General features: G+C 48.2%; 1 protein-coding gene across 1 annotated transcript in view; it reads left to right on the plus strand.

Annotated features, from left to right (window-relative positions):
- Clpb (caseinolytic mitochondrial matrix peptidase chaperone subunit B) overlaps positions 1-27,243 on the plus strand; it is a 124,364-nt gene that overhangs the window by 80,970 nt on the left and 16,151 nt on the right. The window contains exons 6-7 of the mRNA XM_036188175.1: positions 8,676-8,773; positions 19,738-19,852. Of these exons, the coding sequence (XP_036044068.1) occupies positions 8,676-8,773; positions 19,738-19,852 (213 nt within the window). The remainder of the gene's footprint in view (positions 1-8,675; positions 8,774-19,737; positions 19,853-27,243) is intronic.

Raw genomic sequence — 27,243 nt, forward strand, 5'->3', positions numbered from 1 at the left:
AAGTCCCGGCCAAAGACCACAACTCAGCCTGTAAGAGCAAAGCATCAAGTACAAAAATCCACAAATTCTGTTTCACCGTGTGCTTCTGTTCCCACAGTTGGTGTGGTGAGTTTCAGTGAGTGATCTGGTCCTGATTAAGCTACATGGGGAATTTGGCAGCCAAATGTGTAAGAATTTCCACCAGAACTCTTTGACTAACCTGAACTGAAGCTAGACTTCCCTTGTACTGAGTCTTGCTGTCAAGGCTCATGCTACTGTTGGAGATAGGTGTGTCCCCTCTTCCCTGCAGGATCAGGAGCTCCGTAGGAGCAGAAACAGCATCTTCTTACTCACTTTGTATCCCTCAGACCTAGCACACTGACAGACGAGTGAAGGACTCTCAGAAAGTATCTTTAAATGAATTAGTAAATATATAAAGAAATTAGCAGTTAATACTGAAAAATAGGGGGCTGACTGGCAAGATGGCTCACTAGTTAAGATCATTTGTTGCTCTTGCAGAGGGCCAGGGTTTGAGTTCCAGCACCCACATGGTGGCTCACAACCATGTGCAACTCCATTTCCAGAGGATCTGACATCTCTTCTGGCCTTCATAGGCACCAGGCACACAAGTAGTGCACAGACATACATGCAAACAAAATACCCATTCATATAAAATAAAATCTTTTTAAAAAAAAACTATAAATGACATTTCAGTAGTGCACTTACCAAGTAGCTGTCCATTCAGTACATGAGCACTTCTGGTGCTGGAGAACTTGGCTGTGCCACATTCTCCCTTCAAACTTTCTGATGCTTAGCAAGTCAGCCATGGAGTGCATCCAAGGGTCTTACTAGTAACCTCCCAGTTCTGCATGGTGGCAGGCTTGGTCTCCTGAACTATTTTTTTTCTCCAGCCCAAACTACCAACCAGTTCCTTGAGCCATTTTTCTCACTTGGCTTCTAAACCCTTTCCTACACCCGTTGTATTTCCCAGGACAACCTCTCTGCTCTGTCTCCTCCAGAGCCTGTGGCTCCTCCTGTATACTTTACCTCTTAGTGACAATCTTCTGTTGGGCGTGTTGGGTGCCCTTCCCACCCTAATTACGTCTACAGGTTTAATGATATCCACAGCAGAAACAAACATGCTGAACAGGACCCAACCCACTTACTGTCGCTGGAACTCTTCTGATCTACCTTTTACCCTATCCCCGGTCTGGTTGTCTCTCAATGGCTGGCTGACATCCAGCTTCTTCATTGTGACCCCACTGAGACATCCCATCAAATGTCTCTAACTGCCTGACTGAGCGCACAGGTAGTCCTGACACAGGAAGAGGCTGGTCTCATGATTAACACGGACCATCAGTAGCCCAACAGTCACCCACCTGTCTTTCTAGAGGCTCACCAAGCACCCTTTACTAGTATGTTTGGTTCTGGGGATGAGGCATTCTGTGGAAAGTGTATGGTGAGGTGAGTGCCTTAAGGACTCAAAAAAGGAAAGGACTCAAAGGCTGTTCATTTCACCAAGTTTATTTATTTGCTCTGTATGTGTGTGTACACACAAATGTGTGTACATGCATGTACATGTCACAGCATGCATGTGAAGGACAGATCCTTCATCATAGAAATCCCTGGGCTCAAACTCAGGTCATCAGTCTTGGTGGCAGATACCGTAACCTGCCGAGCCAAGTACTAAGTTTGTCCTCAGCTCCTCCCGGCTGTGGTTTCCCAGCTCCCCAGATCATGGTGCATGATGAGAGGGGACCAATCCATCTCCTCACTCCTCCATCCAACATGTCGGTTTCTCTTGTCTGTCCCCCTTCAGTCTGGTTCTGTTAGAAGATGAAGCTACTGCTTTCACTATGTGCCAGTCCTTGGCCTGTCTGTCTTGATGGAGTGTCTGAGTGGTAGCTTTCTGTCCCCCAAACTCCCGAAGGCAGTGGAGCCCCTCCCGCTGTCCATCCGAGGTAAGGTCTCTGGGTGCTGTCTAGGAAGTTGAGTGACTAAGGCTCACCGTTCCCTTTGCCCCAGACCAGGAACCCTGGATGGAAAGAAAGGGACTGCTTTGTCCTGCCCTTTCTCCAGCCATGTCTGTCCCCAGCCCATGGTGGGAAACTCCTCTGTCTTGCTTGGCACTAGAACATCTAAGCACTGGAAGAGAAGGGACCAGGGAGTGGGGAGATGGTCTTGATGTCTTTTTGAGTAATCAGGCCTTTGGTGGCACTTTGAGATGGGATGGGGGAACAAAGCAAGCTTCTTTAAAAAAAAAAGATGTAACATTTCAAATATTTATGAAAGAGAATGAACCCCTGTTTTAAATCTTAGCTTCACTGTTTGCTCTATGACCACGGGCAAATTATTTCAACTCTGAGCCTGTTTTCTCTTCATGTGATGAATTATTCAGGCACAGTATGTAAAGACTGTGTACCCAGCAAGTGTTAGCCTGTGTCCCTGCTCTTACTCTTCTACCAGACCCAGGCAATCTGTAAAGTAGAAGAAAACAATACCTCCCCTGCTTCCTTCACCCAATTGCCAAGAATTAAATCCATGGGTGTAGTCAGCAGAAGATGCGGCCTGGGATACATGCCTTATAACTGTTCTTGGTTAGGGCGTGGCACGTCTGTAAGAGTATCTGTCTAATGTGTGCACGTGTTGAGCAGTGGTTAGTATGTGGAACATGGGAGACACTCCAGATGAGGCCTCAGGAGACTCTCTTGCTCCTTCTGCTGTGTTTGTTTCCTTTGTCACTGTCAGTGAGCCTTAGATGGCTGCCTCTGGGAATGCGAGAAGAGTTGGTCAGTGTCTGGCCTCAGGAGTTATGGAGACTAGCTATGACAGCTGAAGTATGGCAGGCCATGACCAGAAAAGGGAATGAGGAGAACAAGAGCCCAGAGGGGAGATTCCTGACCACTGTCCCTGAAGAATGTGGGATCTAGGTAGTCACGAGGACAAGGAGCAGGGCTCTGGGCTGAAGGAACTACACAGATCTCATGCCAGAATGATTGTGCTGGCAGGGGAGGCACACAGCTTGTCCCACCATCTTTCCAAATGCTTACTACCCAAAATACTAGTCTACATGGGAACCTCTAATCATGGAGGGACACTTGTGATGCTCACCAAAACCTCACACTGCAGATAGAAAAGAGACTACCAGAATCATGAAAGTCAGGACGAAGGGAGCAGAGGAGCAGAGGTAAACGTGATGAGAAAGCTTTTACACAGATCACTGTAATCTTTTTTCAGCCGTATTCAAACTCTGTCCCTCATAAAACCATAGAGGTAGGCAGGACAGCATCGAGAACAGTGGAGAAGTGCCTGGCCAGCAGGTGGTACTCCTCACCCGCCTGCTCCCAGCCAGGAGCAAAGTGCTCCTCCTCCTCACGACAGATGGAGAGGCATCTGGGACCAGCAGAGTCAGGGGCTCTTTCTTACAGGAAGGAGGCCATGACCACACACTTGCTGTAAGAAGGCTTTTCCAGCAGACAGAACAACTGTCATGTCTCTCGGCCTCAAAAGAGAGCTCCTGAGGAGAAGACAGGTTTTTGTGGCAAATATGAGTAAGCATCTGTGCTGGGCCCTGCACTGACGTATAGCAAGGCAGTGACAGTATATAGTGATAGCCTTGAATGGAATTCTTGCAGGAAGACAGACAGAAGGCTATGGGAGTATAGAAGATGGTATGCAGGCTCTGCTGAGTTCTGCTCCAGTCCAAACAGCCTATGGGAGGGAGTAAGGAGGCCTTCCTGAAGAAGACAGACTGAGTCTTAAAAGATGGAGTCAGTGGAGCCAGGGGACTACCTATTCCAGATGCAGTAGAGAGAGGTGACAAGTGACCTCTTGGGAGTTGGAAGACTCATATGAGGTGCTTTCCCAATTGGAGCCTGGGTGATTGTCAGGTCACAGGCAGACGCTGACCCGAGAAGAGCAGTCGGTCCCCAGGCACCAGTGAGCCAGGCGTCTCTCACCAACACCCCTTCCACTCCCTTCACCTACTGGGTGAAGAGATCTCAGCCAGCCATAGCAGCACCAACCAGCACCAGCTTCTTGCCCACCCAACTACCTCTACCCTACTTTCTGGGCCCAGTCCTTATTGACAGATCCCCCAGAATCTGAAGGAATTCAAGACAAATGGTTAAGAGGATGGAGTTAATAAAATTTGAAAAATTGAGGCCTGTCACTCCACTAAACTTTTTTCAATACCACTGACAGAAACATATTTCCCCAATGAGTGACCTTCCACAGCTGTAGCGGGCAGGCGCAGCCGCATCCGCACTGCCAGGAAGCCAGGCTGCTATTTATCAAATATTATAAGCTGGGACAACTAATCTGGAGCAGGAGAGGAAGGAGGGGTCCTGCACCACACTGCCTAGGGTGCTCCAGGTGTTTGCCCCAGCCCCAGACAGCCAGTGGGAGGTGACGGATGGCCTGCGATTAGTGTTCCCACCTCCTTTCAGCCCTCTCACTTGCTCCCAGAGGCCTGGCCCTCTAGGCCAGCTGCTTGGCCTGGAGGGGCCCTGGGTGGGAGGCAAGGGGAGGTCAGGCCAGGGCACGGGCCATCCTGATGCCCCCGGAGAGGGCAACCGGGTGAGGCCCAGCGTGGTTATTTATTGGAGTGTAATGGTGTGTGGCCGTTGGTCGTGAAGGTGAAATCGATCAGTGGTGGAAGTCAGGTTCTATCAATTATTAGAGCAATTAGTCAAGTCAGAGGGAGGGTGTGAGTCTGGGGAGTAATATTAGACGGACATTATCCAGGTGCCCTGCCTCAGCCTTCCTAAAGTGGGCAGATGTGCTGCCCTGAGGCTCTAGAACCTTGGAGAACCTGGCTGGTTTCCCCTGGCGAGTAGCCTGACCTGAGAGTCTTCTGGACTGGAGCCAAGGCCCAGCACTGCTATGAGAGGGAGCCCCTGTGCTGGCTGGCCCAGGTGCAAAGATGTCCTACCTGTCCCCACCCCGTGCTTCATGAGAAGTCACATGACTCCTGCTAGAGATTACTCTGTGGCCAGTGTTTATGGCACACATTTTTCATTCTGTAAGCAAATAGAGATCACTGACAGCGCTTGTCTGAGGCAGCTGATCTCACCCTCTCTCCTCCTCCCCTGTGCCCATTCCTCCTCCCTTCCTAGTTCCTCTCCTCTGGAGAGCTAACCCCACTCCACAGAGCACATATCTCATGGCAGGACTCCCCTCCTGGTCAGAGAAAGGAGAGGCCTCTCCATTACTCCTTAGAGGCCCCTGGCCCAGCTGTGCATTGGGAATGAGGAGGATGCTGCCTGACGCTGGCTCCTTGGACCCCAGGGCCCAGCACCCAGAAAGCGGGGCTGTGCCAAGAGAATGCATCCCAAATGCTCTGATCCTTCTTGAACTCTGTGGTTCTTGTCTATCTGCCTGACCTTCAGCACAGTGGCCAACCTCAGCCTGTGTTACCGTCATGAGCTCATCATGTCCCCATAAAGCTCTTGGAGAGCTAAGTTTGTACTAGACTCAAACTCAGAGGGACACCTGTTCCTAAAAACGGGAAAAGACGTCTGCAAAAGAGACAGAAAGACTGGTCACAGGATTGAGGGGAGTATTTGAAAAGAGGCCTTAAAAACCCAAAGGAGTCAGTGGACAGATTACCAGTTACCACAGAACAGTAAGGAGGGATTTAAAAAAAAAAAAAAAAAAAGATTCCCAGCACTCAGGATAACAAGGCAGGAGAGCTCATCAAGTTCGAGGATAGAGTGGGCTATATAGTGAGCTTAAGGCCAGTTCCTCCCTAAAACCAAAAACAAAATAAGTATGGGGGTGAGGGGCTGAAGAGAGGTCATGGGTTAAGAGTGTTGCTTTCAATTCCAGCAGACACATCAGGCAGCTCACAACATTCATAACTCCAGCTCCTATGCCTCTGACCTCCGTGAGCACCTGTACACAAACACATACAATTAAAGTAAATCTTGAAGAAAAACTGCTCGTTAGCCCTGCCAGTCCCCATCCTGCACACAGCACCGCTGGTGTGCAGTGCCCAGAAAGTGCCAGCTGATCTTAAAGAAAGAATGAGGCTCTGGGTGAGCCTCTGAGTTCTTAAAAGACTGGAAACTTAGTAGTGCTGATAAACACACACACTCTGTTCAGCCAGGCTATGGGGGAGATATGAACCTTACTGGAGATAGGACGATCCCTCCTCGCTGGGCACCCCCCTCACTAAGGAGGCCATACTTCGTGCTGTGGATGGTGAAGGAGCACTGGAGGGATTTTGGCAGTAGGGCATCATTGCCACTCTGCGGAGGGTGTGGGGAATTGGAGTTAGAGAAACCTAGGGCTAGGGTGGACTCCTGGCTCAGAACAGTATGTTGTTTGTTTTTTACTCTTTACTCTTTTGGGGGGCCCACCACCCAGCTCCTAAAAAAAATCACACACAGAGGCTTATTCTTACTTATAAATGTCCAGCCTTAGCTTGGCTTGTTGCTAGCCAGCTTTACTTAAATTATCCAATCTAGTTTTTACCTTTGGGCTTTTACCTTTCTCTATTTTTGTATACCTTCCTTTCTTACTCCACTGCTGGTTGTGTAGCTGAGTGTCTGTCCCCTGATGTTCTCCTCCTCCTCGTTCCTTGATCTCTCTCCTCCCAGATTTCTCCTTCCATATATTTTCTGCCTGCCAGCCCCCACTTGTCCTTTCTCCTCCTCAACATTGGCTGTTCAGCTCTTTATTAGACCATCAGGTGTCTTAGACAGGCAAAGTATCACAGCTTCACAGAGTTAAACAAAAGTAACACACCTTAAAATAATATTCTCCAACAACAGTAGGCCTGTGGCTAATGGTTGTACTTGAGTCCATTTTCCATGCCTGTGTCTTGGTGATTTTAATTCCTCAAGGTTTCAAACATTAAATGAAAAGGAAAAAAAAAAAAAACCCACATAATAAGTTCAGAGTCAAGCATGAGTGCAGTGATCAGTAGACTGGTGTTACTGTCACCCCAGGGCATCTACTGAAAAGACAGGAAACATACAACCAGAGTCTGGCTACGTATCAAGGCCAGTTTGAGAGAGTGAATGGGGGTGGACACTTGGTGCCCCACTCCTGTAAAGCACCAGGAAACTAAATCTTGAGTTTAAGATTTGCTTGGGCTCTATAGTAAGACACTACTACCTCAGGAAAACAAAGCTAACAACGGAGACTTCAACGATTTATGAATGTTCCAAACAGACGAAAGGAGGAAATAGCTCATATGTCCAGCTAGTAGATAAGAAAATGTGATGTCACAGAACAGAAAATTATTCAGCTATGCGACCACATGAAGGAACCTTGAAAACATGTGCTATGAAAGAAGCCACACAGTGATGGCCACATGTCGTGCATTCCAGCCATATGAAATACCCATAAAAAGAAAGAGTCAACCTTTGTGGAAGGGTTTTGTTCGGTTTTGTTGTTTTGTAGTGGGTATGGGGTTTCTTCCTGGAGAGGGGTAAATTAGATAGTAGTGATGGTTACAACCTAAGACTAAACACCAAACACTACACTTTAACACAATAGGTTTGTGGCCAGAGAGATGGCTCAGCAGTTAGGAGCATTGACTGCTCTTCCGGAGTACCTGGGTTTATTCCTACCATCCACAGAGTGGTTGCAGGGGACCAGATACCCTCTCCTGGTCTCTTCATGTACCAGGCACCAGCATTTTAGGGGCCTATGGTAGCTCAGTGTTAGAGCACATCACATGTGTGATACCCTATTCCCAGCAGTGTTTAAAATAAGAGGGGGCATGCCAGGCATTGGTGGCACAGGCCTTTAATCCCAGCACTTGGGAAGCAGAGCCAGGCAGATCTCTGTGAGTTCAAGGCCAGCCTGGTCTACAGAGCGAGTTCCAGGACAGCCTTACTGTTATACAGGGCTGTTACACAGAGAAATCCTTTCTCAAAAAACAAAAACAAAAGCAGGATAGCTGGCATTGGGTAGAGTCCGGAAGAGAGTCACCCAGAACTGGGCTGTGGAAGAAGAGTCGGCAGCGCTGAGGAGTCTCTCATTCAAAGCCTGGCTAAGTACATGCCATATACTGGCTGCCCTGTGCCAGCACTTAGAAGGAAGTCATGTGGTTCTTGGCTAGCTAACCTTTGTCCTCCAGTCATCAGAACGTACACACTCTCATCAGCTAGCAAGACAGAGCCACAGTCCAGAGGACTTGGCTGACTCTGGCTGGCAGAAAAGAGAAGGGTTGGGTGTGGTGAGTCACACCTGTAATCCCTCCATTTAGGAGGCTGAGATGGGAGGCTTGCTTTGAGTTTGAGGCAAATGCCAGGGCTACAGAAGGAGACTCTGTCTCAAATGAGAAAAATAAGATAATATTAAAGAGAAAAGAAGCAGAACAAGGCTTTTAAATTCCTATTTGGTCTATTCTGTTTTAGAAAGGAACCCGTTTATATGGCTTTTGTGAATGGCTTTGTTCCTTTATATGCAGTTATATTGGAAAATGTGAACATTTTAGTGAATTTATTTGCTGAGTTTTGTTAGCATGTTTAGCTGCATATACATATATATGAAGGCCCTAATATCTTGACCTCCATCAGGGAGGGCCACATATTCTCTCCTTCCAGAGTAACTTAATATGTTTTGTGTCATTCTGTAAGCTCCTAAGTTTTGAAATTGAGGCTCCCAAACCACCTGTGAATACTGAAGACCTGCTAATTATTCGTATAGCCTCTGAGCATTTATCCTTTTTCTCCTGCCAGGAGCCAATCCCCTTCAGAGGAATGAGATGGGACACACACCCTTGGATTATGCCCGGGAAGGGGAGGTTATGAAGCTTCTGAAAACCTCCGAGACCAAGGTGAGTAGTGAGAGGAGGAGGCTGTAGGTACCCCTTCATCATTTAACTTTCCACTTTTTTGCGGGGTGGGGGGGGGGTGTTTTACCTGTGTGGTGTGTGTGTGTGTGTGTGTGTGTGTGTGTGTGTGTGTGTGTACACCATGTGCATGCAGTGCCCAGAAGAGGCAAGAAGAGGCATTAGATCCCCTGGAACAGAATTCAGACAGTTGTTAGTGGCCACATGGGTACTGGGAATGGAACCTAGGTCCCCTGGAATAACAGCCAGAGAGCTCTTACCTGCTGAGCCATCTCTCTAGCCCATAACCTTCCACTTTTTCAATTATTTCAGGTGCCACACCAAAAGCACTTCTTAGGTGATCTTTTATTTTCTGGCAACTGGTCTTACTACATAGCCAAGGCTGGCACTCCCAGAGTAAGTTATCAACTGAAGCAAATGCAGTTGACCACGAGGATATCTAGTAGGGTCCGTGCAGGAATGAGCCCAGAATACCTGGCTTTCTGACCCTTGTCTTGTTCTCTTTCTAGCATAGGGGATCTGTTGTCTGCAGACCGGCTAAAGTGCCTTAAAATAATCCCAAGTGATGGTATTGCAGACGTGCATCACTAAGCCAACCGTTGATGATTATTGTCTACTTAAATTCACATCCAGCTCTAGTTGTACCAAGAATAGGGAGCTTTCCTGTCATGAACCTGGAGAGGGAGAGGCCCAAGACATTTGTGGCTTCTAAGAATTAACAGTCACATTTTTTTTATGGTTGATACGCATTTATCTCTTTTTTTTTTCTTTTTGTGGCATACGCCTTTATTTCCAGCACTGGGAGGCAGAGTCAGGGGGACCTCTGTGAGTTTCAAGGCCAGCCTGGTCTACATAAAGATTTACAGCAGGGCAACATAGAGAGATTGGGTCTCAAAGTAACAACAATGAAAACAAAAAAATGACATGCCTAAACTCCAGTAAACATTCAAAAGGTTTACTTCTTCACAAAACAATTGTTTTCTTACATTACAAATTGCAGGGCTGGGGGTAGCTCAGTTGTTCAGAGCACTTGCCTAACACACAGAGGGGCCTGAAAATTAAAATAAATTGTGAAGCTGAATTGGGACCATACAGTTGTGAGTCTTAGACGCTAATAGATCCATGTGCCACTACCAGGTGGACTGTGAAGGCCCAAGGTCTGGAGGCGGAGGGGGGTGGACCGGCCTCCTCTGCCCCTTCTCCTGAACCCTGGCAGTCACTGACAACATAGGTTCTGCAGCCTCACCTGTGAGTATTTCCCAGACTGACACATAAATGCAGTTGTTCCATCTGCAAACTTTGTGTGTTTGCTTCTGGGGCTCTGTTTGGTCTAGCCTTCCAGTCACATTTATTTTTAAAGTGACAGCCTCCCAGCTTCTTTTCAGCAGAAGCCAAATGAAGTCTTGAGCAAAATATTAGTTCTTAGCCAGGTAGTGGTGATACACACCTTTACTCCCAAGTACTTGAGAGACAAAGGCAGGTGGATCTCTGTGAGTTCGAGACTAGCCTGATCTGCAAAGCGAATTCCAGGACAACCAGGGCTGTTACACAAAGAAACCCTGTCTCTTAAAAAAAAAAAAAAAAAAGAGTTCCTCAGGCCTCACATCCCCTACAGCCTCCTACAACATCATTCCCCGTCATCAGCCTTCCGCCCTTCCCCTGCACACATCTCAGTAAGAGACATCTCCAGCCTAATGTTCTTTTCTCAACATGCTGCCTTCAGATAGCCTCAGGGAGAGTACCCCTCAGCTCCTCTTTAGACTTGGCCAAGAACACATCTGTGCTGTGTCAGGTGGTACGACATAGGGCTGGTACTGTTTGTGCCAAGGTTTTTTTTCAAAGTGAACAAGCATCTTGGTGTCCACACAGGTCATTAGAGCTACTGAAGGCCACTTAACAAAATATGGTCCCTGAGGGTGGTGGCCACAGTGTTAGCCTAGGACCAGGTGCCCTCAGCATCTCCCTCATCTTCTGCCGTCCACCTTGTCTTCGGTTGGTTTTCCCGTCTCTCCCTGCCCTCCTTTCTCCTCTGCTTGTTTTCACCAAGCTGCCCAAGTGAGCTCTTTGAGGCAGATTTTTGTGGGAGAAGCTCTGTTTTTGCCCTGAGCTCCATCTCTCTGCCAGGCAGTAAGCTGAAGCTGCCCCCCACCCCAGAGTTCAGGCACTGGGGTCCCGGCCTCAGATCTCCCCTCCTGGTTGTGTCTATCGCTGTGATGAAACAAACACCATGACCAAAGCCGGTGTGGGGAGAAAGGGCTCATCTCCCTCACAGTTCATCATCCAAGCAGTGAGGGCAGCAACTCACGCAGGGCAGGAACCTGGAGGGAGGAGCTGATTGGTGCAGAGGCCATGGAGGGGTGCTGCTTACTGACTTGCTCCTCTTGGCTGGTTCAGCCTATTTTCTTATAGGATCCAGGACCACCAGCCCAAGTATGGCACCATCCACAATGGGCTGGGCCCTCTTCTATCAATCACCAATTAAGAAAATGCCTTACAGGCTAACCTACAGCCCAGTCTTTTTATTTCATTTCTTTTTATTTTATTTTATTTTATTTTATTTTATTTTATTTTGGTTTTTCAAGTCAGGGTTTCTTTGTGTAGCCCTGGCTATCTTCAAGCTTACTCTGTAGACCAGGCTCACCTAGAACTCAAAGATCTACCTGCCTCTGCCCCCTCTGCCCCTCCAAGTGCTGAGATTAAAGGTGTGCACCACCACTGCCCAGTACAGAGCCCAATCTTATGGAAGCAGTTTCTGAATTGAGGTTCCCTCCTCTCAGATGACCTCTGCCTGTGTCAATTTGACACAGGACTATCCAGCACAGTGTGAGTTACTGCTTCTCTGATCGTGTCTTGCTCCCCTTCTGTTTCTCCTGCACTGCACCCCACCAGTACCCAACTAAGCCTCTTCTACCTTGACCTACCATTCTCTAGTCAAATTATACTCATTATGGAAAATGTGTGAGTATTAGCATCATCTGTCTGATTATGGAAGACTTGGAAATAAGAGAATTTAAGGTTCTTTAACCATTCATGAACTGTGGGCTAGATAGCAGAAAACAAGTAAGTCACTCCAGGAGTTCAGAGTCTGGCAGGCATTCAGGCGAATGAGTCAGGGGAGGACTAGTCAAGAAAGGCTTCCTGGAAGAGAGGTCAACTAAGCCCAGTCGCAAGTACAAGTATCCTGCCTACTGTCTACGTGTAATGTTACTCACATGGTTCCTCCTAACAGTTACTGAGTGCCTCTAGGACTGTGCTGCATGTTTAACATACACTCTCTGTTTCTGTAACCGCCCTGTGCAGTTGCTCTTAATGCTCCCATCTCACAGATGGGAAAACTCAACAGGCAAGAAAGAAGGAAGTGACACACAAAATCAAGTTGTCTGTTGGATTTTAAAGAGATGTGCCTCAATGGTACTGTCTGAACTCTTTTGAGACCATACCCACATCTCTTTACATAGGTGGCCTTTTTGCCTAAACCTACTGACAACCATGTTTTATATGCCAACCGGGAAATTCCCCAAAAATGTGAATTTAAAGACACAGGACTTTTGCAGCATTGGATGGCAAATGGGACAGTGACAGGGAGGGACTGGGAGATAGATTCTGCCGCCATGTCCCTGCTGTGTTAGGTCCTCACCTGCCAGTGTTTGTGTTACCTGCTTGGCCCAGAAGGTGAATCTGAAGTCTCCCCTTCCCCCTTACTACTAGTGATTTCTGCATATTTGAAATTATCTATAATCCTAATTTTTCACTTTATTCCTCCTTTTAAAATATCTCACTGGCTCTCAGAATCTCTGCCACCTTAACTGGACCAGATGAGTTTCTCGCAGTGAGCTCTCTGGCTCTCTGGGTCTTTCAGCAGTCCCTAGGCCTAAGCTCCCCCCCTGGGGAGAGCCACAGTGGGAGGGGCCCAGCCACTGGCTCTAGCCTGCTGTCCTACTGTGGGAGAGACAGGCTCCATTATCAAAAGAACTGGCAGGCAGTTGTCTCAGGAGGGATGTACAAGGTTGTGGAGGTGGGATGACTCTAGGAAAATATGGCTTGCCCACCTCCTGGGCAGAATGGGCAGGGCAGGCTTTATAGAAGAGGTTAGCCTAGATCTCACTTTGAATGATTTCAGTACATGGAGAGTTTAATACTTAACGCCTAGACCATTTTCATGTCCTAACTAAGAGATGAAAGAGAGGTAGAAATATATCTCTGTGTACATGATGGCAGATAAAACAAAAATATGGGGAGCTATCCCATGATGAATATTCAGCTGAGGGGGATGCGCGCATGCCAGCCGCAGCTCCTTTCCCGCTCCTCACTCCACTGAGACTCACGAGGAATTTATTGCTCATTTTAATCACACCCAGAGAATGAATTGGCAGGAATATTAGGCAGATAGGCCCATCCTATATATTTTATTTGCATATCCCAGTGACAGCATCACAAGCACCATTTCTATCTCTATATTTTCTCATTTGCTTCAGGGTAGCTGGGGATGTGATGCTCCCCTGGGCCAACATCCCAGGCTGAGAAGCTGGTGCTCCCACCAGACCTAAGTGAATCTCTGCAGGAGTGGTGGGGCAGGCACCCAGAGGGCAGGAGGGCACATCTTCCTCCTGGCGTCATGCTCAGTGTCCCATGTTCCCTGCTGCACATCTCAGCACAGGAACCTGCTTGCCTGTCTCTGTGGCCTGCCGAGGGCCTCATGGGTGCTAGCTTCCCAGGAGCGAGCTTCTGTGTGGTCTCTCCTCCTACTCTTCAAGAACTTTTGGTTGAAATATATTTGTATAAGGAAGATGTACACATCAGAGACATAGTTTGTGTGCTGTCACAAACAGTCCTGATACAGACATTATCCCAGAGGCCTGTCCATTCCTTGACTTTCCCACCTTTATTGTGGTCCAATTTCAGAAATCATGGAACAAATTCCAATAAACTTTTTATCGAATCCCCAGCTGCTAACATTTTATCATAGTGGTTGTGTGTGTAGGTAGGTAGGTAAGTAGGGAGAGAGAGAGAGAGAGAGAGAGAGAGAGAGAGAGAGAGAGAGAGAGAGAGAGAGAGAGAGAAAGGGGTGTAGGTAGATAGATAATTATATAATTATACATGAAGATATAGGTAAATTTTTCTGAATCATTTTAAGGTTGTATTCATGGTAATTCTTTACTCTCCTGTGTGTTGGGGGGTTGTTTGTTTGTTTGTTTGTTTGAAAACAAATATTTGGCTGGGCAGTGGTAGCTTACACCTTTAATCCCAGCATTTGGGAGGCAGAAGCAGGCAGATTTCTGTGAGTTCCAGGACAGGCTTCAAAACTACACAGATAAACCCTGTCTCAAAGAAAAAACAACAACAACAACAAAAAGGATTTGTTTGTATTTGGAGAATTTGCTTTTTTCCTGTAGGGATTGAACCCAGGGCCTCAGGAGCACTGAGCATGTGCACTACCACTGAGCAACATACTCAGCCCACATTTTCTTACATGCTGTCAGTACAGTTATCAAAATCAAAATATCAAAAATAATTGATATTGATAATAAATAACCCTCCCATGATATTCAGATTCCCAGCTCTACAGGATTCTCACAAGGAAAAAAGTCTGCATCCAGCCCTCATGATCCAGACAGGGACTGGTTTCTTGGTCTCTCCTTGTCTTTTATGATCTTGCCATTGTCACAAGTACAGGCTGGTTATTTTGTAGAATATCCTTCATTTTGGGTTTTCCTACTGTTTCTTTCTGATTCAACATGTGAGATATTTCTGGCCAGAACACCCTCTGGGGGTTATTTTCAATAAATTCACTATGTAACCCAGTAGTAGAAGCAAAGAGAGCAAACTTGTGTTTTAAATCTCATCTTCACAATGAGACCTTAAACTCAGTGATGATGGGGCTTCTCTCATCCCCAGGTAGAAAGTACAGGCTCCAGAGGCAGCCTTCCAGGGTTAATGACCTCTCTCCTGCCACCGGTAGACCTGGCTTGAATTCCCTTATCTCTCCAATCAAGACAGTGACTTGGTCAACCTTCTAGAGCTGTGAGGATCAAAACACTGACCCCAGATCAGACAAGACCCATCAGTGATGCCAAAATCTAGAGACAGAAAGCTTGCAAAGTGTCAGAATATTTACTTCACAATGTCAAAGCCTCCCCTAAAAATAAAGGGGAGAGTGGCAGTGGAGAAACCTGGCAATTACCACCTTATCCAAGGGATGGAGGATCAGGAGCCATGGGATTGTCAGCATCACATGCCCAGAACCTGAGAGCATCCCACTCCTTTCTTCCCTCTACCACTTGCTTGCCCTTCTCACCAGTCTGTCTTTGGAACAACCCAGCCATCTACAGAGATGTGACACTGTCAAAAATCACACAAGTAAATTCAAGCCAGGTCTGTTGACAGCAGGAGAGAGAGCCCTACCCCCAGCAGGACAGCTCTAGAGCCTGCAAAAGAAGGCCCAGTACAAGCAGAGGCAGGGGGCCCTCTGGGTTGAGGTAGAGAGCTGAGATTATTATTATTTTTTTAAGGATTTATTTATTTATTATGTGTACAGTGTTCTGTCTGCATGTGTCCCTGCAGGCCAGAAGAGGGCACCAGATCTCATTACAGATGGTTGTGAGGCACCATGTGGTTGCTGGGAATTGAACTTAGGACCTTTGGAAGAGCAAGCAGTGCTCTTAACTCTTAACCTCTGAGCCATCTCTCCAGCCCCGGAGAGCTGAGATTTTTTAAAACACATCTCTAGCACATAGAGGAAGGACTGGAGAAGTGGAGAATGGGCTGTGGAAGCTGACCTGGTGGTCACCAAGTCCAGCAGGACTGATGCTACCCTGTGGGCAGCCCTTTTCTCATAGAGTATATTTTATGGACTAGTTCAAGTCCATTCCTACCTATCACCCCATACTCTCCTGTTCTCATTGATTGGTGCCCCTCAACTTGCTATATTTTTTATATAACTCAATAAGGTAGTTTCTTTGTGTTGAATACCCTGGATTTCCTCGGCTATCGTCACTTCACCCCAGTCTCCTATGTGCCCTCTAGACCCCTTTGTTGACCTTCCTGTGTAGTTCTTCCTATCACCACATTTCAGGGACATAAAGTCCTGACCTTGACCTAAGTTCAGATCTGAATTAGGAGTCAGAAGTATGGGACACACCTGAGGGTATAGGAATAGCCAGTTTCTCTGGCTATCTCACCTTTCCAAGAGAGCTGCACACTTGGCTGGACCTCTCTTCTGTTCCTTCCTCTACACCTCACAACCCTACTCTTATCCAGGGACTTATTCTGCCCACCTACTACCATCACACAGCTGCCCCCTCATTATCAGCTGCATTGTCAGGTCTGTCCCTAAGACATGCCCACTCATCAAGATGCTTGTCATGCGCCTTTCACCCTAAGCCCTTCTCTACCACACCACTCAGCCCTGCCACTCACCTTAGAGTGGAGCAAGCTTAGCTAGGCCTCCCAGCCCTTTCCTGTAAATGCACTCATAGCCAGGAGGAGTGCCATATTAAATCAAGACTGATGGAAACCAGGGGCTGTGATTATCCAGCCAAGATGCAGCATGGGAAGCTGGCTGCTGCCAGCTCCAGGTGAGAGTGTCTGAAGTTAATTGTCCCAGGCTTTTATTAAGAAAATGGTCACTCTGCACAGCTGCTCTCCCGGCAGCCCCTTGGCAGGACCTCTCAGTCCAGCACCCTCTGCTTCTGTTGGCTCCTTACCTAACTTCTTACCTGTCTTCTAGATAAGTGGAACCCCCTAAAGCAGACCCTTGAACTCAGTCCTATACCTTCCTCCGCAAGCCTCAAAGAGCCAGGCACAATAGCCTGCATCCATGGAGCACTCCGGGCTCTTCTCCTTCTGCGTCCTCGCCCCTGAATTGAACAGATACAAATATACAGACCAAGTGTTTCCCTTCTCCGGTTTGGTTTTTCCCCAACTGACTTTCCACAAGACTGGGCTTGGGACAGATGCCTTTAAAAAGTGACGGGGGAGGGGGGCCTGGAGAGATGGCTCAGTGGTTAAGAGCACTGACTGCTCTTCCAGAGGACCCACATGGCAGCTCACAACTGTCTGTAACTCCAGTTCCTGGAGATCTGACACTGTTATACCAATGCACATAAAATAAAGTTAAATAAATTATTTTTTTTAAAGTGACCTGTGCCTAGTATAGACAAGACCCAGTGTTCAATCCCTAGTAGTGTAAAACAATACAAATTAAAAGGTGATGTGGTACACTTTTTAGTACAAACTCTTCTATACCTTGGCTAAACAACACAAAACAGTAACATGTGGCTTCATTTAACCCCCAACATGCTGCACATTTTTTAATTTGTGTGATATACATGACACACGTATGTAAATGCAGAGTCATGTATGCCATGGTGCACATGTGTGTGGAAGTCAAAGAGCAACTTTCAGGAGTTGTGCCATCCTCCTCCTCCCATAGGACCTATGGATTGGAATCAGCTGCTCAGGTCTGCAGAGCAAGTACTTTGACCCAGTGAGCTGCCTTGCCAGCCCTCCTGCACATTTTTATTAAAGAAATCTATACACGTTCAGAAATGTTTCTAAACAAATAGCTATTTCAGACTTGATGCTTAGGAGGATCTAAGTGTGTTCTAGGGGTTAATTTCATTGGAACCTTCCCAAGACCATCTAGGAAGCTCCCAAGAAACCAGTCATTCATACCCATTCCCCCATGCTCTCTTCCATAGTAATTAGAGACTTCTAAAGCAACATACAATCTTAACCCCAAAGAAGAGTTACAGGAAGAAGTAATGTTTTCTGGAGAATACTTGGGGAACCATGATGGTCATGCGTCACTCAGCAAGTGGGATAAAAAGTCTCATTAGGCATTGCCTGGTACAAAGGAGAAAGGTGTGTTCTATGAGGCCCCATGGAAAATATGCAGAGGCAGAATTCCATGCCATGTAAGGGAAATTGGTGGCCAGGGATGGCTGCCTCAGGTCGCCAAAGACTCTCCAGAAATAGACAGTGTGGAAGGAAACAGCACCTGCAGACTGAGGTTCCCAGAGAGGGCGCCTCAGGAGGTGCTGCCCAGGCAGTGGACACAAAAGTGGACTTGGTACCAGTTTCCACTTAAGCCAGAGCACACCTCTTCTTTCAGTCTGTGGTCCTCTCCCTGTGATTGAATTGATTCAAAGGAATCCTCCACCCTTGCCAAAAATAAAAAAACAGATGATAGATTGGCCAATTGCTTACCAGCTGGAGTAAAAAGAAATCCTGTTTATCCAAGACCAGGGCTGGCATATGCTCAGGGTTACAGTGCTTGCCTTGCATGAGCAAGAACCCTAGGCCCAGTCCCCACTCCTGAAGGAGAAGGAAAGGAAGAGAGAAAAATGCGCTCAAACACTTGATCAGGGTAGGTACTTGGAAGACATCTCCGACTACCACTTATCCACCCATATCTGCTGCGTGCCAGGCTCTGCCAAGTGCTTATCTCCTTCCCTCCTTAAGCTTCCTAGAGGGTGGGTGTGAACACTATCACCATGCTGTGGTGAGGGAACTAAGATCCTGGGAGGAAAACTCACTACCCAAGGTCACTAGCTCTTAAATGATGAGGTCATTGGAGTTCCTATCTGCCTACAGAGAAGCTTCTTCATTCTGCCACATAACTAGTTCACTATGAGCCAGAAGAGGAGCCCACCTTCAGATGGATAATGACTCTAAACATTGAGACACTGGATGAAGTGCTGAGCACAGTGCCTGGCACACAGCAGTCTCATGGCAATGTGTAAACATGCCCAGCAAATCCTAGCAAGCCAAGTTGATCTTCAGGGTCTGTCCAAAGTTGACATCATTCCAGCAAGTGTGTGTGTGTGTGTGTGTGTGTGTGTGTGTGTGTGTGTGTGTGTGTGTGTGTATGTGTCTTGCCATCAGCACCTCCCAGCCCAGTGGGCCTGAGTGCTGAATGGGCTTGTGGGCAGGGAGGAGGAAGAGGCAGATATATGGCTGGAGTTGGCAGAGCCAGGTGATGTATGTGGCGCCTGAGGGAGCTGCACAGTGACACTCTGGATTCCAGCCGGCAAGCGTCACTCCACTGGGATCGGCGCCGAATTATTGCTCCATATGAAAGCGAGGACTGATGGGAGCTTTCAGTTACAGACTGATAGCAACAGCCAAAATTGGATTGTTTGCTATTTATTTTTTTTAACTTCTGTCAAGGTCACTACTACAACAGGAAAACACTACCCAAGCAGCAGGTATTTTTCATCCACTCTGCCCGCAAGAACCATCTGCAACCACAACTTCTGTGACAGGGCCTTACCTTGGCAGCTGTCTCCCAAGAAAGATGCCTGAGTTACTAGGGCTGCCTAAGACCTGGCATTGCCCCTCAGGTTAAGACCTGCCTGTTTCTGCTTCAGGAAATGATTCCCCATCAGGCCCGTACCCTCTGCCCCTCTTCTCGGCTGCCAGTTCTCCAGCTTCTGCCAATGTCCTGTGTCTCAGAAAGCCCCTCCCCACAAGCATTCCGTATTTGTGTATCTTCCCCTTTTCTGTACACCTACACCACCCCATCTAGCTGTTAATTCTCTCCTTTTTATGTCTGCCCTTACATTAATTTTTACACTCACCTGATGATGCTGGGTCCATGACAGAAACAGCTGGAACTGCCCTTAGGAAGCACTCTGTGGAGTCAGGATAGGCTGACAGACATTCAGAAAATCTCCCAGTAGCATTTTTAGTAAAAGGTACAGTCATGGGTGGAAGCACTTAACCACTATCAAACCATGTTCTGCCCAAGAAGCATTTGTGGGTAGGCCCTGCCACTCCTGCTTGTCCTGAACAGTGGGGCTAAGGATGATCTGGGCCAGCCTTCAGTGGTCATGAGCCTGAGCAGGACCCCTGGAGCCCCAACATCTGCAGTTTTCCCCTGCATTGAGGGACCTTTAACCCAAGATTCTGCTGAGGCCAGCCTCCTGAACCATTTGTTCTTCCCCCAGTACATGGAGAAGCAGAGGAAGCGTGAGGCAGAAGAGCGGCGCCGCTTCCCGCTAGAGCAGCGACTGAAGGAACACATCATTGGCCAGGAGAGTGCCATTGCCACCGTGGGTGCAGGTGAGTCCTCGGCACTAGTCAGGTGGGAAAAGGTCAGGGCAGCTGTGCTCCACTGCAGAGGTACAACTCTTGCTGCCCTGAAGCCAGAGAGATGCCGTTTATATTCAAGGTCATCATTTGCTGAGTACCATCTGTATGCCAGGCATTGTCTTAAAGCTCTTGGCATATTTTAGGTCATTTAGTCCATATAGCAGTGCTATGAGATGGGCACTATCAAATGCCATTATACAGAGGAATATGGTGCAGCATTTAAGAAATTTGCTTGAGGCTACTTTCCTGTGCTTAGAATTGAACTCTTGTAATCATCTGGTGCACTACCCCCATCTCCTACTTTTAAGGTGGGACACCTGAGACTCAGAAAGGGGTGGTAGCTAAGCTAGAACAAGGCTTCAGTTTCTATGTGCCAGCCCGCCCAGGACACAGTCCCAAACTTTGAGAAAACATCTTCATTTCCCACTAATGAAGGGCTCATTCCTCCCCTGAGGGCCTCCTGCCAAGCACAGCTCTCTCTTGACAGATGTGGACAGTGGGTGCTGGTGAAGGTAGAGGCTTCACCTTTGTTCTACAACTCAGCCCTGTGCCTGTTTCAGGGTGACTTGAGGCGGGGAAGCAGTTGCCTGTGCCAGATTAAACTAAGTGGGGATGGGGGTGGGGGGTCACCCCTCGAGACAAGTGATTTTCCAAGGATATTCTCTGCACCAACATCCACAGTTTCAGGCCTCAGTTTACAGCAGTGAAGTCAGAACCTAGTTTTTATGTTTTGAACAGGCCCTTTAGCCTATCTACCATTCAGCCAGAGTATAAAACCCTCTATCCTAAACTGTCTATGCTAGTCCTGCGGACTGGTCCCCTCTAGTCTCTAAGCCTCTCATCCCATTGCATGCCACTCAGTGTCTGTTCAGGACTCACCGAGCTCTACCTACTAAGAAAGGGGCCATCAGGCTGGACTCCAGGCTGCTCTCTTTGGGACATTCTGGGGACACATTAGGGAGTGATTAGAAAATGGTGGCCGTTACCCCAAGATACCTTGAGCCCAACCTTATCTCTATCATTCTCATGTATCATGAGAGCTCACCAGGGGCCTGACTCCTTCACAGATGAATGGAGCCTAGGAACCAGAGATGCCTTCCATCTAGAAGTCAGAAGGTAACATGCAGTATTACGTAGGTGCTGAGAAGAGCCACCACTTGGACCCAGTTCTGCTCCTTTATGCTCCTAGGTTCTAATTATGCACATCTGTCTCCAGCTACCACTCATGGGGTGGGAACCCTACCTGAAGCCTGACAGAAACACAACCTGTTGGAGTCCGGCGTCCACTTGGACTGGACTACAGCTGCCTCAGTGATGCAGCTTCTTACATGCCTGTTTCCAGCCTGCGTTTTCCTAACCCCCGACCTTCACTTCTCAGCAGCCCCTCAGAAGCTCACACACTCCCCAGAAACAGCGTTTACAGGGGCACTAAGTGAGCTGCCGTTTTCCTCTGTGCACAGCTCACCTCCTTTGGCATTGCTTCCTTGCCTCTGTAGTGCGGTCCCAAGACCAACACCCCATGACTCTGAAGCCCGCGCTTTTCTATCTGCCACTAGCCCATAATCTAGTCCCTGTCCTCAAGATGTTTTCTTGGGGTTGGGTCCTGTACTCTTGAGGTCAAGACCAGAGCTGATTTCTTTCACCTGTATCTGGGCACCCAGTCCCAGCTTGCCTCTTCCCCAGCACTGAGCTGACCTCTGGTGCCTGTCTTGATGTCATCCCTTGGTTCAGACTGGCTGATCTACTCTCTACTCCAAGAACTGTCAGAATATGCACCCTGGGAACTCCATTCCCTGAAAGCCTCTCTCTGTCTTCTGAACTCTGTATTAGGTTAGCAGTGAACTGATTGCCAGGAAGGCCCACTCCTTGCCCTGGTGTATATAGATTGGCCCTGCTATGGCTCTGGTGACCCTACAGAAGACAGTACCCTTGGGACCCATGTTGTACAGGGCAGTGACTTTTTTTATTTCATTTGCTGTGCACCTGCATTTCTGAGGAGCCTTACCACTAGATCACACTGAGAATGTCCTGCACCACGTTCATTCCTGTGACCAGATCCCAGAAGCTTCTAGATCCCCAAAAGAGGGAATGGGCAGCCTAGTGGCAGCGGTGCAAGCCTGATCAAAGCACGAGGCGCTGCTGCCCAGGACCCTGGCACCTTAGAACTCCAGCAGGCGTAGGAGGGTGGGCCGATTTAGAGGCCATGTCAGGCCTTTCTGGATTCTCCAAGACAGTGTCACATGTATGTTAGGGACTGTTTGGATGGGGACAGAACCTGGCACCCCATGGGTACCATGAAGATGGGCAGCCAGAGAAGTGCTGCAGAATGAATTGATTTGATAAATGGCCATTTATTACCCTCACGAATTGGCTGAAACCAATTTCGGTCACATCAACCCCTGGTAAGTGCTGGGATATTGATTTGTGCAAAGTAATACAGTGAATTTATCAGTGTGATCCCCAGCTGCGGGGCTTCTAGCAAGGCTGGCGCACAGTTACTGCCTTACAAATGGAGGAGCTGAAGCACCAGCCTTGCAACCAGCCCCCCAAGGCCGCTCTTGTCTGTTAGGGTCACCAGATCCACAAGGACAGCCTACACACCACATGGACATGGAGAGTGAGTTTCTCCTTCCAGAACCCAGTCAAGTGATGGCAGATGTCATCCTGACTGGCAGACTTCCTGGGAGCTCAGCACAAGTCCTGCCCACCTCAGAAAGGCTGTCTGCTGAGCATGTTCAGAACTAGGCCTCCATTCACTGGTCTTCTGGATAGAAATGTAGACATTTCCTTGGCTCCGCCTTCTTTCCTTTTCATCCAGTACAACTCAGATATCCATGTTTCTCAAACCTAGCCTGTCTTCCTTTTCCTGTCCAATTTTTACATACTTCATTGCTAGATTCAAATACCTAACAGGAAGCAAATGTGGGGTGGGGCACGACGGACACGCACGCCTTTAATCCCAGCACTAGGGAGGCAGAGGCAGGTAGATCTCTGAGTTTGGGGCTAGCCTGGTCTACGGAAGGAAGATTTTTTTTTATTTGGGCTCATAGTTCAAGAATACAGTCCATAGGGACAGGGAAACTATGGTGACCGGAGCTTCAGGCAGTTGGTAGCAGTTAATGCTGGCACTTAGCTCACTTTCTCCTTGTTATTGATTTGAGACCCTGCCCGTGAAATGGTGCCACCCACGGATGAGGTAGGTCTTCCCACCACAACCCAATCTAGATAATCCCACATAGGCATGGCCAGAGTCTTGTCAGCTAGGTGAGTCTAGAACCTGTCAAATTGACAATATGAACCATCACATCCTGAATCTCTGATGTGGCCATGCAGTGGCCTCCCTTCCTTACCCTCGTGTTCCTGCTGGGCCACAGTGATCTTGAGAAAACACAGATCTAAATACCATTCCCTTGTTGAAGCCTTCAAGTGGTCCTTATTCCCCGCTGCTGCTGTTGCTGCCGCCTCCATCACTGCCCTGCTGGCACTACCCACACCAGCCACACCCTACCCACACCAGCCACACCCTACCCACACCAGCCACACCCTACCCACACCAGCCACACCCTACCCACACCAGCCACACCCTACCCACACCAGCCACAACCACCTGCCTTTGCCTTCCGACACACGTGCGGCCGCTTTCCCATCTATGTCTGTCAATACTGCCCTCTCAGCCTACAGCTCTTCAGGCCTTCCTGCCACCCTAGGGTCCAGCCCAGCTCTCCACACTGGCTGACCCTGTTCAGGAGCAGTGAACTTCAGGCTCCTTGTAAGAAGATACCAGGATGTGTTTGTTATCCACTCCCCACTCAAAGTAGGTACTGAAGCAGTCTGTGAAGTTCACTGACGAGGTGTGGCCCCTTGTTTGCCCGTCAGCTGCTCTGAGGAAAGCCGCAGCACCTGCCCTCTGGTAGCTCACAAGCATACTGGAAAGGGCACTCCAGTAAGGTTGTCAATTACAGCCATACTCCTTGGCCTCTGACCTCTTGAGTGGCAGCCTGCACATACCTGAGAGCTTCAGAACTGAGTCTAAGTAAGGACATAGGCCTTACAGACATTCCCTCCCAGGTCCCAGTAGATACTCTGAATCCCCTGCACTCCCTCATGTGGAAGGGCTCTGTTCTTCCACAGCACATCTGCACTAGGGCCTGACCACATGCCCTTCCCTGGCATGCCTTCCAGTTCTCCCTGGACTTATTGGAACCCTTTTCCTGGGCTTCTGTGAACATCTGTCATTACATTGATGGTTTGATATCTGCTGGGTTTGTGTGTCTTTCTCTCAGAGGTCAGAACCTACTTTGTGTCAACTGTTTCCCAGGGTCAGGCCACAGCTGTACAAAGGTTGACCAAAGCTGTGCAGAGGTGAATGAAGACAGCCCATTTTGATACTGCTTGTAGACAAGGGTGACTCTGAGCCTTGAGCATCTCTGAAGAGCTGGTTCCCCAGGAGATGCCACAGCATGGAACAGTTGTGTTTCCAGGTTACTTTGAAAATCTTCTCACATGAGACCATTAGAACTTATCAAGAGGGGCTGCAGAGATGACTCAGCAGTTAAGAACACTGGCTTCAGGCGGTGGTGGCACACGCCTTTAGTTCCAGTACCCAGGAGGCAGAGCCAGGTGGATCTCTGTGAGTTCGAGGCCAGCCTGGTCTACAAAGCACGTTCCAGGAAAGGCACAAAGCTACACAGAGAAACCCTGTCTGGGGGGGAGGGGGGGACACAAAAAAACACTGGCTTCTCTTGCAGAGGACCTGAGTTCAGTTCCCAGCATCCACATTGGTGGCTCACAACTGCCTATAACTAGCTTCAGGGGTCTGACATCCTCTTCTGTCCTCCAGCTACCAGCATACATAGCATACACACATAAATCAAATTAAATTTAAAAATAAAAGAACTTCTCAAGAAGTATGAGTCAGCTGCCCAGGCTGCCCCAGAGCCTTCAGTTGAATGGAAACCAAGTCCTGGACTAAAAGGAGGCAGCTCTTCCTCTCTCTGCCTTTTCACACACCAAAACCTTCCCAGAATGTCCTGTTCTACCTCATGCTTCAAGCCTGGAACACCATCCAGCTACAAATGCTCTGCCATACTCCCAGCACACCCATCCTATCTGGAGTCCTCAGTCCTCATGGCAGTGTTTCCCTCAGAGGTACATGCCAAGTAAGGCAAAGCTTATTTGCAGAAAAAGTACATAAGTAAATAAAATATAATATATTTTAAATGTCTGACACTAACTGCCACCATTGCTACCACTGTGACCCCCGTTACTTTCACCCTAATCTTTGCCCTCTCTTGGCACCTTCTCTTCATGTTTCCTAACTGTTAGCTCACTTCATCTTCATGGGCAGCCGACAGCACGTGAGTCAGTGTCCATCTTAGAAACGAAGAGAGAGACTATAAAGGAATAGGTATCTTACTGAGTCAGTCAACAAGACTCCAAGCTTGCTGTGGGATGCTCTGTATGTCAAATGTGTTGCTCTGATTGGTTAAAATAAAACACTGATTGGCCAGTAGCCAGGCAGGAAATATAGGTGGGACAAACAAAAAGGAGAATTCTGGGAAATGGAAGGCAGAGGCGGAGAGACTGCCAGCCACCACCATGACAAGCCATGAGCCATGTGGCAACTTATAGATGAATAGAAATGGGTTAATTTAAGGTATAAAAACTAGATAACAAGAAGCCTGCCATGGCCATACAGTTTGTAAACAATATAAGTTTCTGTGTGTTTACTTGGTTGGGTCTGAGTGTCTATGGGCCTGGCGGGTGAGAGAGATTTGTCCTGCCTGTGGGCCAGGCAGGAAAACTCTAGCTACACAAGCTAGCTCCTCCTAACTCATCATCTCCACCACACTACCCTATAAATGAATACACAACAGAGAACTGATAGGCTAGGGCTGAGGTGGTGGGATTAATCCTGAAGACTTGGTACAGATGTGTTTTTCAGTGGTCTCACAGTAACAACCGTGGCCAAGAGAAAGCATCTAGAAAGGGACGGGATACAAGCGCATGTGCACTAGCACAGCTTATGAGAGCAGAGTCTGTTTGGAACTTGTGGAGCTGGGACTTATTGGGGAGGAGCTACTGAGTTGCTCATGCAGAAACATGCTCTCCCCCCCTCACCCCCCACCACCACCCCCCCACCCCCCACCCCCCACCCCCCCCTGCACCATGGAGTGGCGAGGATCAGGGGACAGTGTGCTGGATGGCTGAGCACGCCAGACTGGAGGACTAGAGAGGGAAAACTTTGAGAGTGAGTCAGGACTGTGAGATCTGCCTCCCTTTGCTATGCTCCTGACACAGTGTATGTTCAGGTGTTAGCCACAGCAGGTTTAAACCCTGCTCTTCTGATTATGTTCCTATGAACCTAAGCGAGTCCATAATGTCTGTATATAGTCTCACCTATAAAACAGGAATCAAGTTCCCTGCCCATCTCGCCCCATATATTCATAATGAGGAAACGTGACATTACTGATACAGAGGTTCTTTCTAAACTATAAAGTGCTAGCCAAGTAAGTTGCACATTTGCTGAGCCATAGAAAGAACATCAGCATTTACAGCCACATGCATGTGGGCCCACTCAGGTCTCCATCTGGCTCAACCTCTACCCTAGCCTGACTAGACTCTTTCTTACAGGCTCCCCAGCCTCAGTCCTCAGACACCCGACCAGCCACACACACCCTGGGGCTCACCTTCCCCAGTTTTTCTTAGCTGCCTTCATTTTTCATTCTGTCGGACTCCATCTGCTTGGCCGTTTTTCTCTTCAGATATTATTAGAAATATCCAGAGTTATAATTGTTTAATGGTTGGCATTTCGCCTGTTTCACAGGGACCCCAGAGCAGGCCCACCCCAAACTCATGCCCTGGGTCTGGCAGAATTGACCAGGGACAGCTGTGCAGTGGAGTCTGCCTGGCATTATAAAGAGCTCTCTCCCAGGTGCATTATTAGAAAGGAAGGGGAAAGATGGCCCCAGGCGTAATTCAATTCCACATTCTCCATGGTAGTTTTTTTAATGCTGCACAGCCTAGCAATGTGCAGCTCTCAATGGCTTAGTATGCTACCCTAAAAAACAGCCAAGAGCAGAGCCTTACAAACATGATACCCTGCCTGAGGGGGCCATACCACCTGTCTGAGTAGTGCTAGGTCCTTCTGCCTCCTCAGATACACAGAGCCTGAACCTGCTTCAGGTTTCCTCTGTTCTCGACATAGATCCTCATCTGCCAGCTTTTGACCCTCTCTCAGCCTGCCCCCATACATGCATGTTCACACACAGCATCCACACAGTCTTTACTGCTACCCATTTACGACCTGAACATGTCCCCAAATACCCTCACCCCTAGCTCTGTGCTTCTGTTGGCACCAG

Source organism: Onychomys torridus, chromosome 1 (assembly GCF_903995425.1).
Source record: "Onychomys torridus chromosome 1, mOncTor1.1, whole genome shotgun sequence".
NCBI lineage: Eukaryota > Metazoa > Chordata > Mammalia > Rodentia > Cricetidae > Onychomys > Onychomys torridus.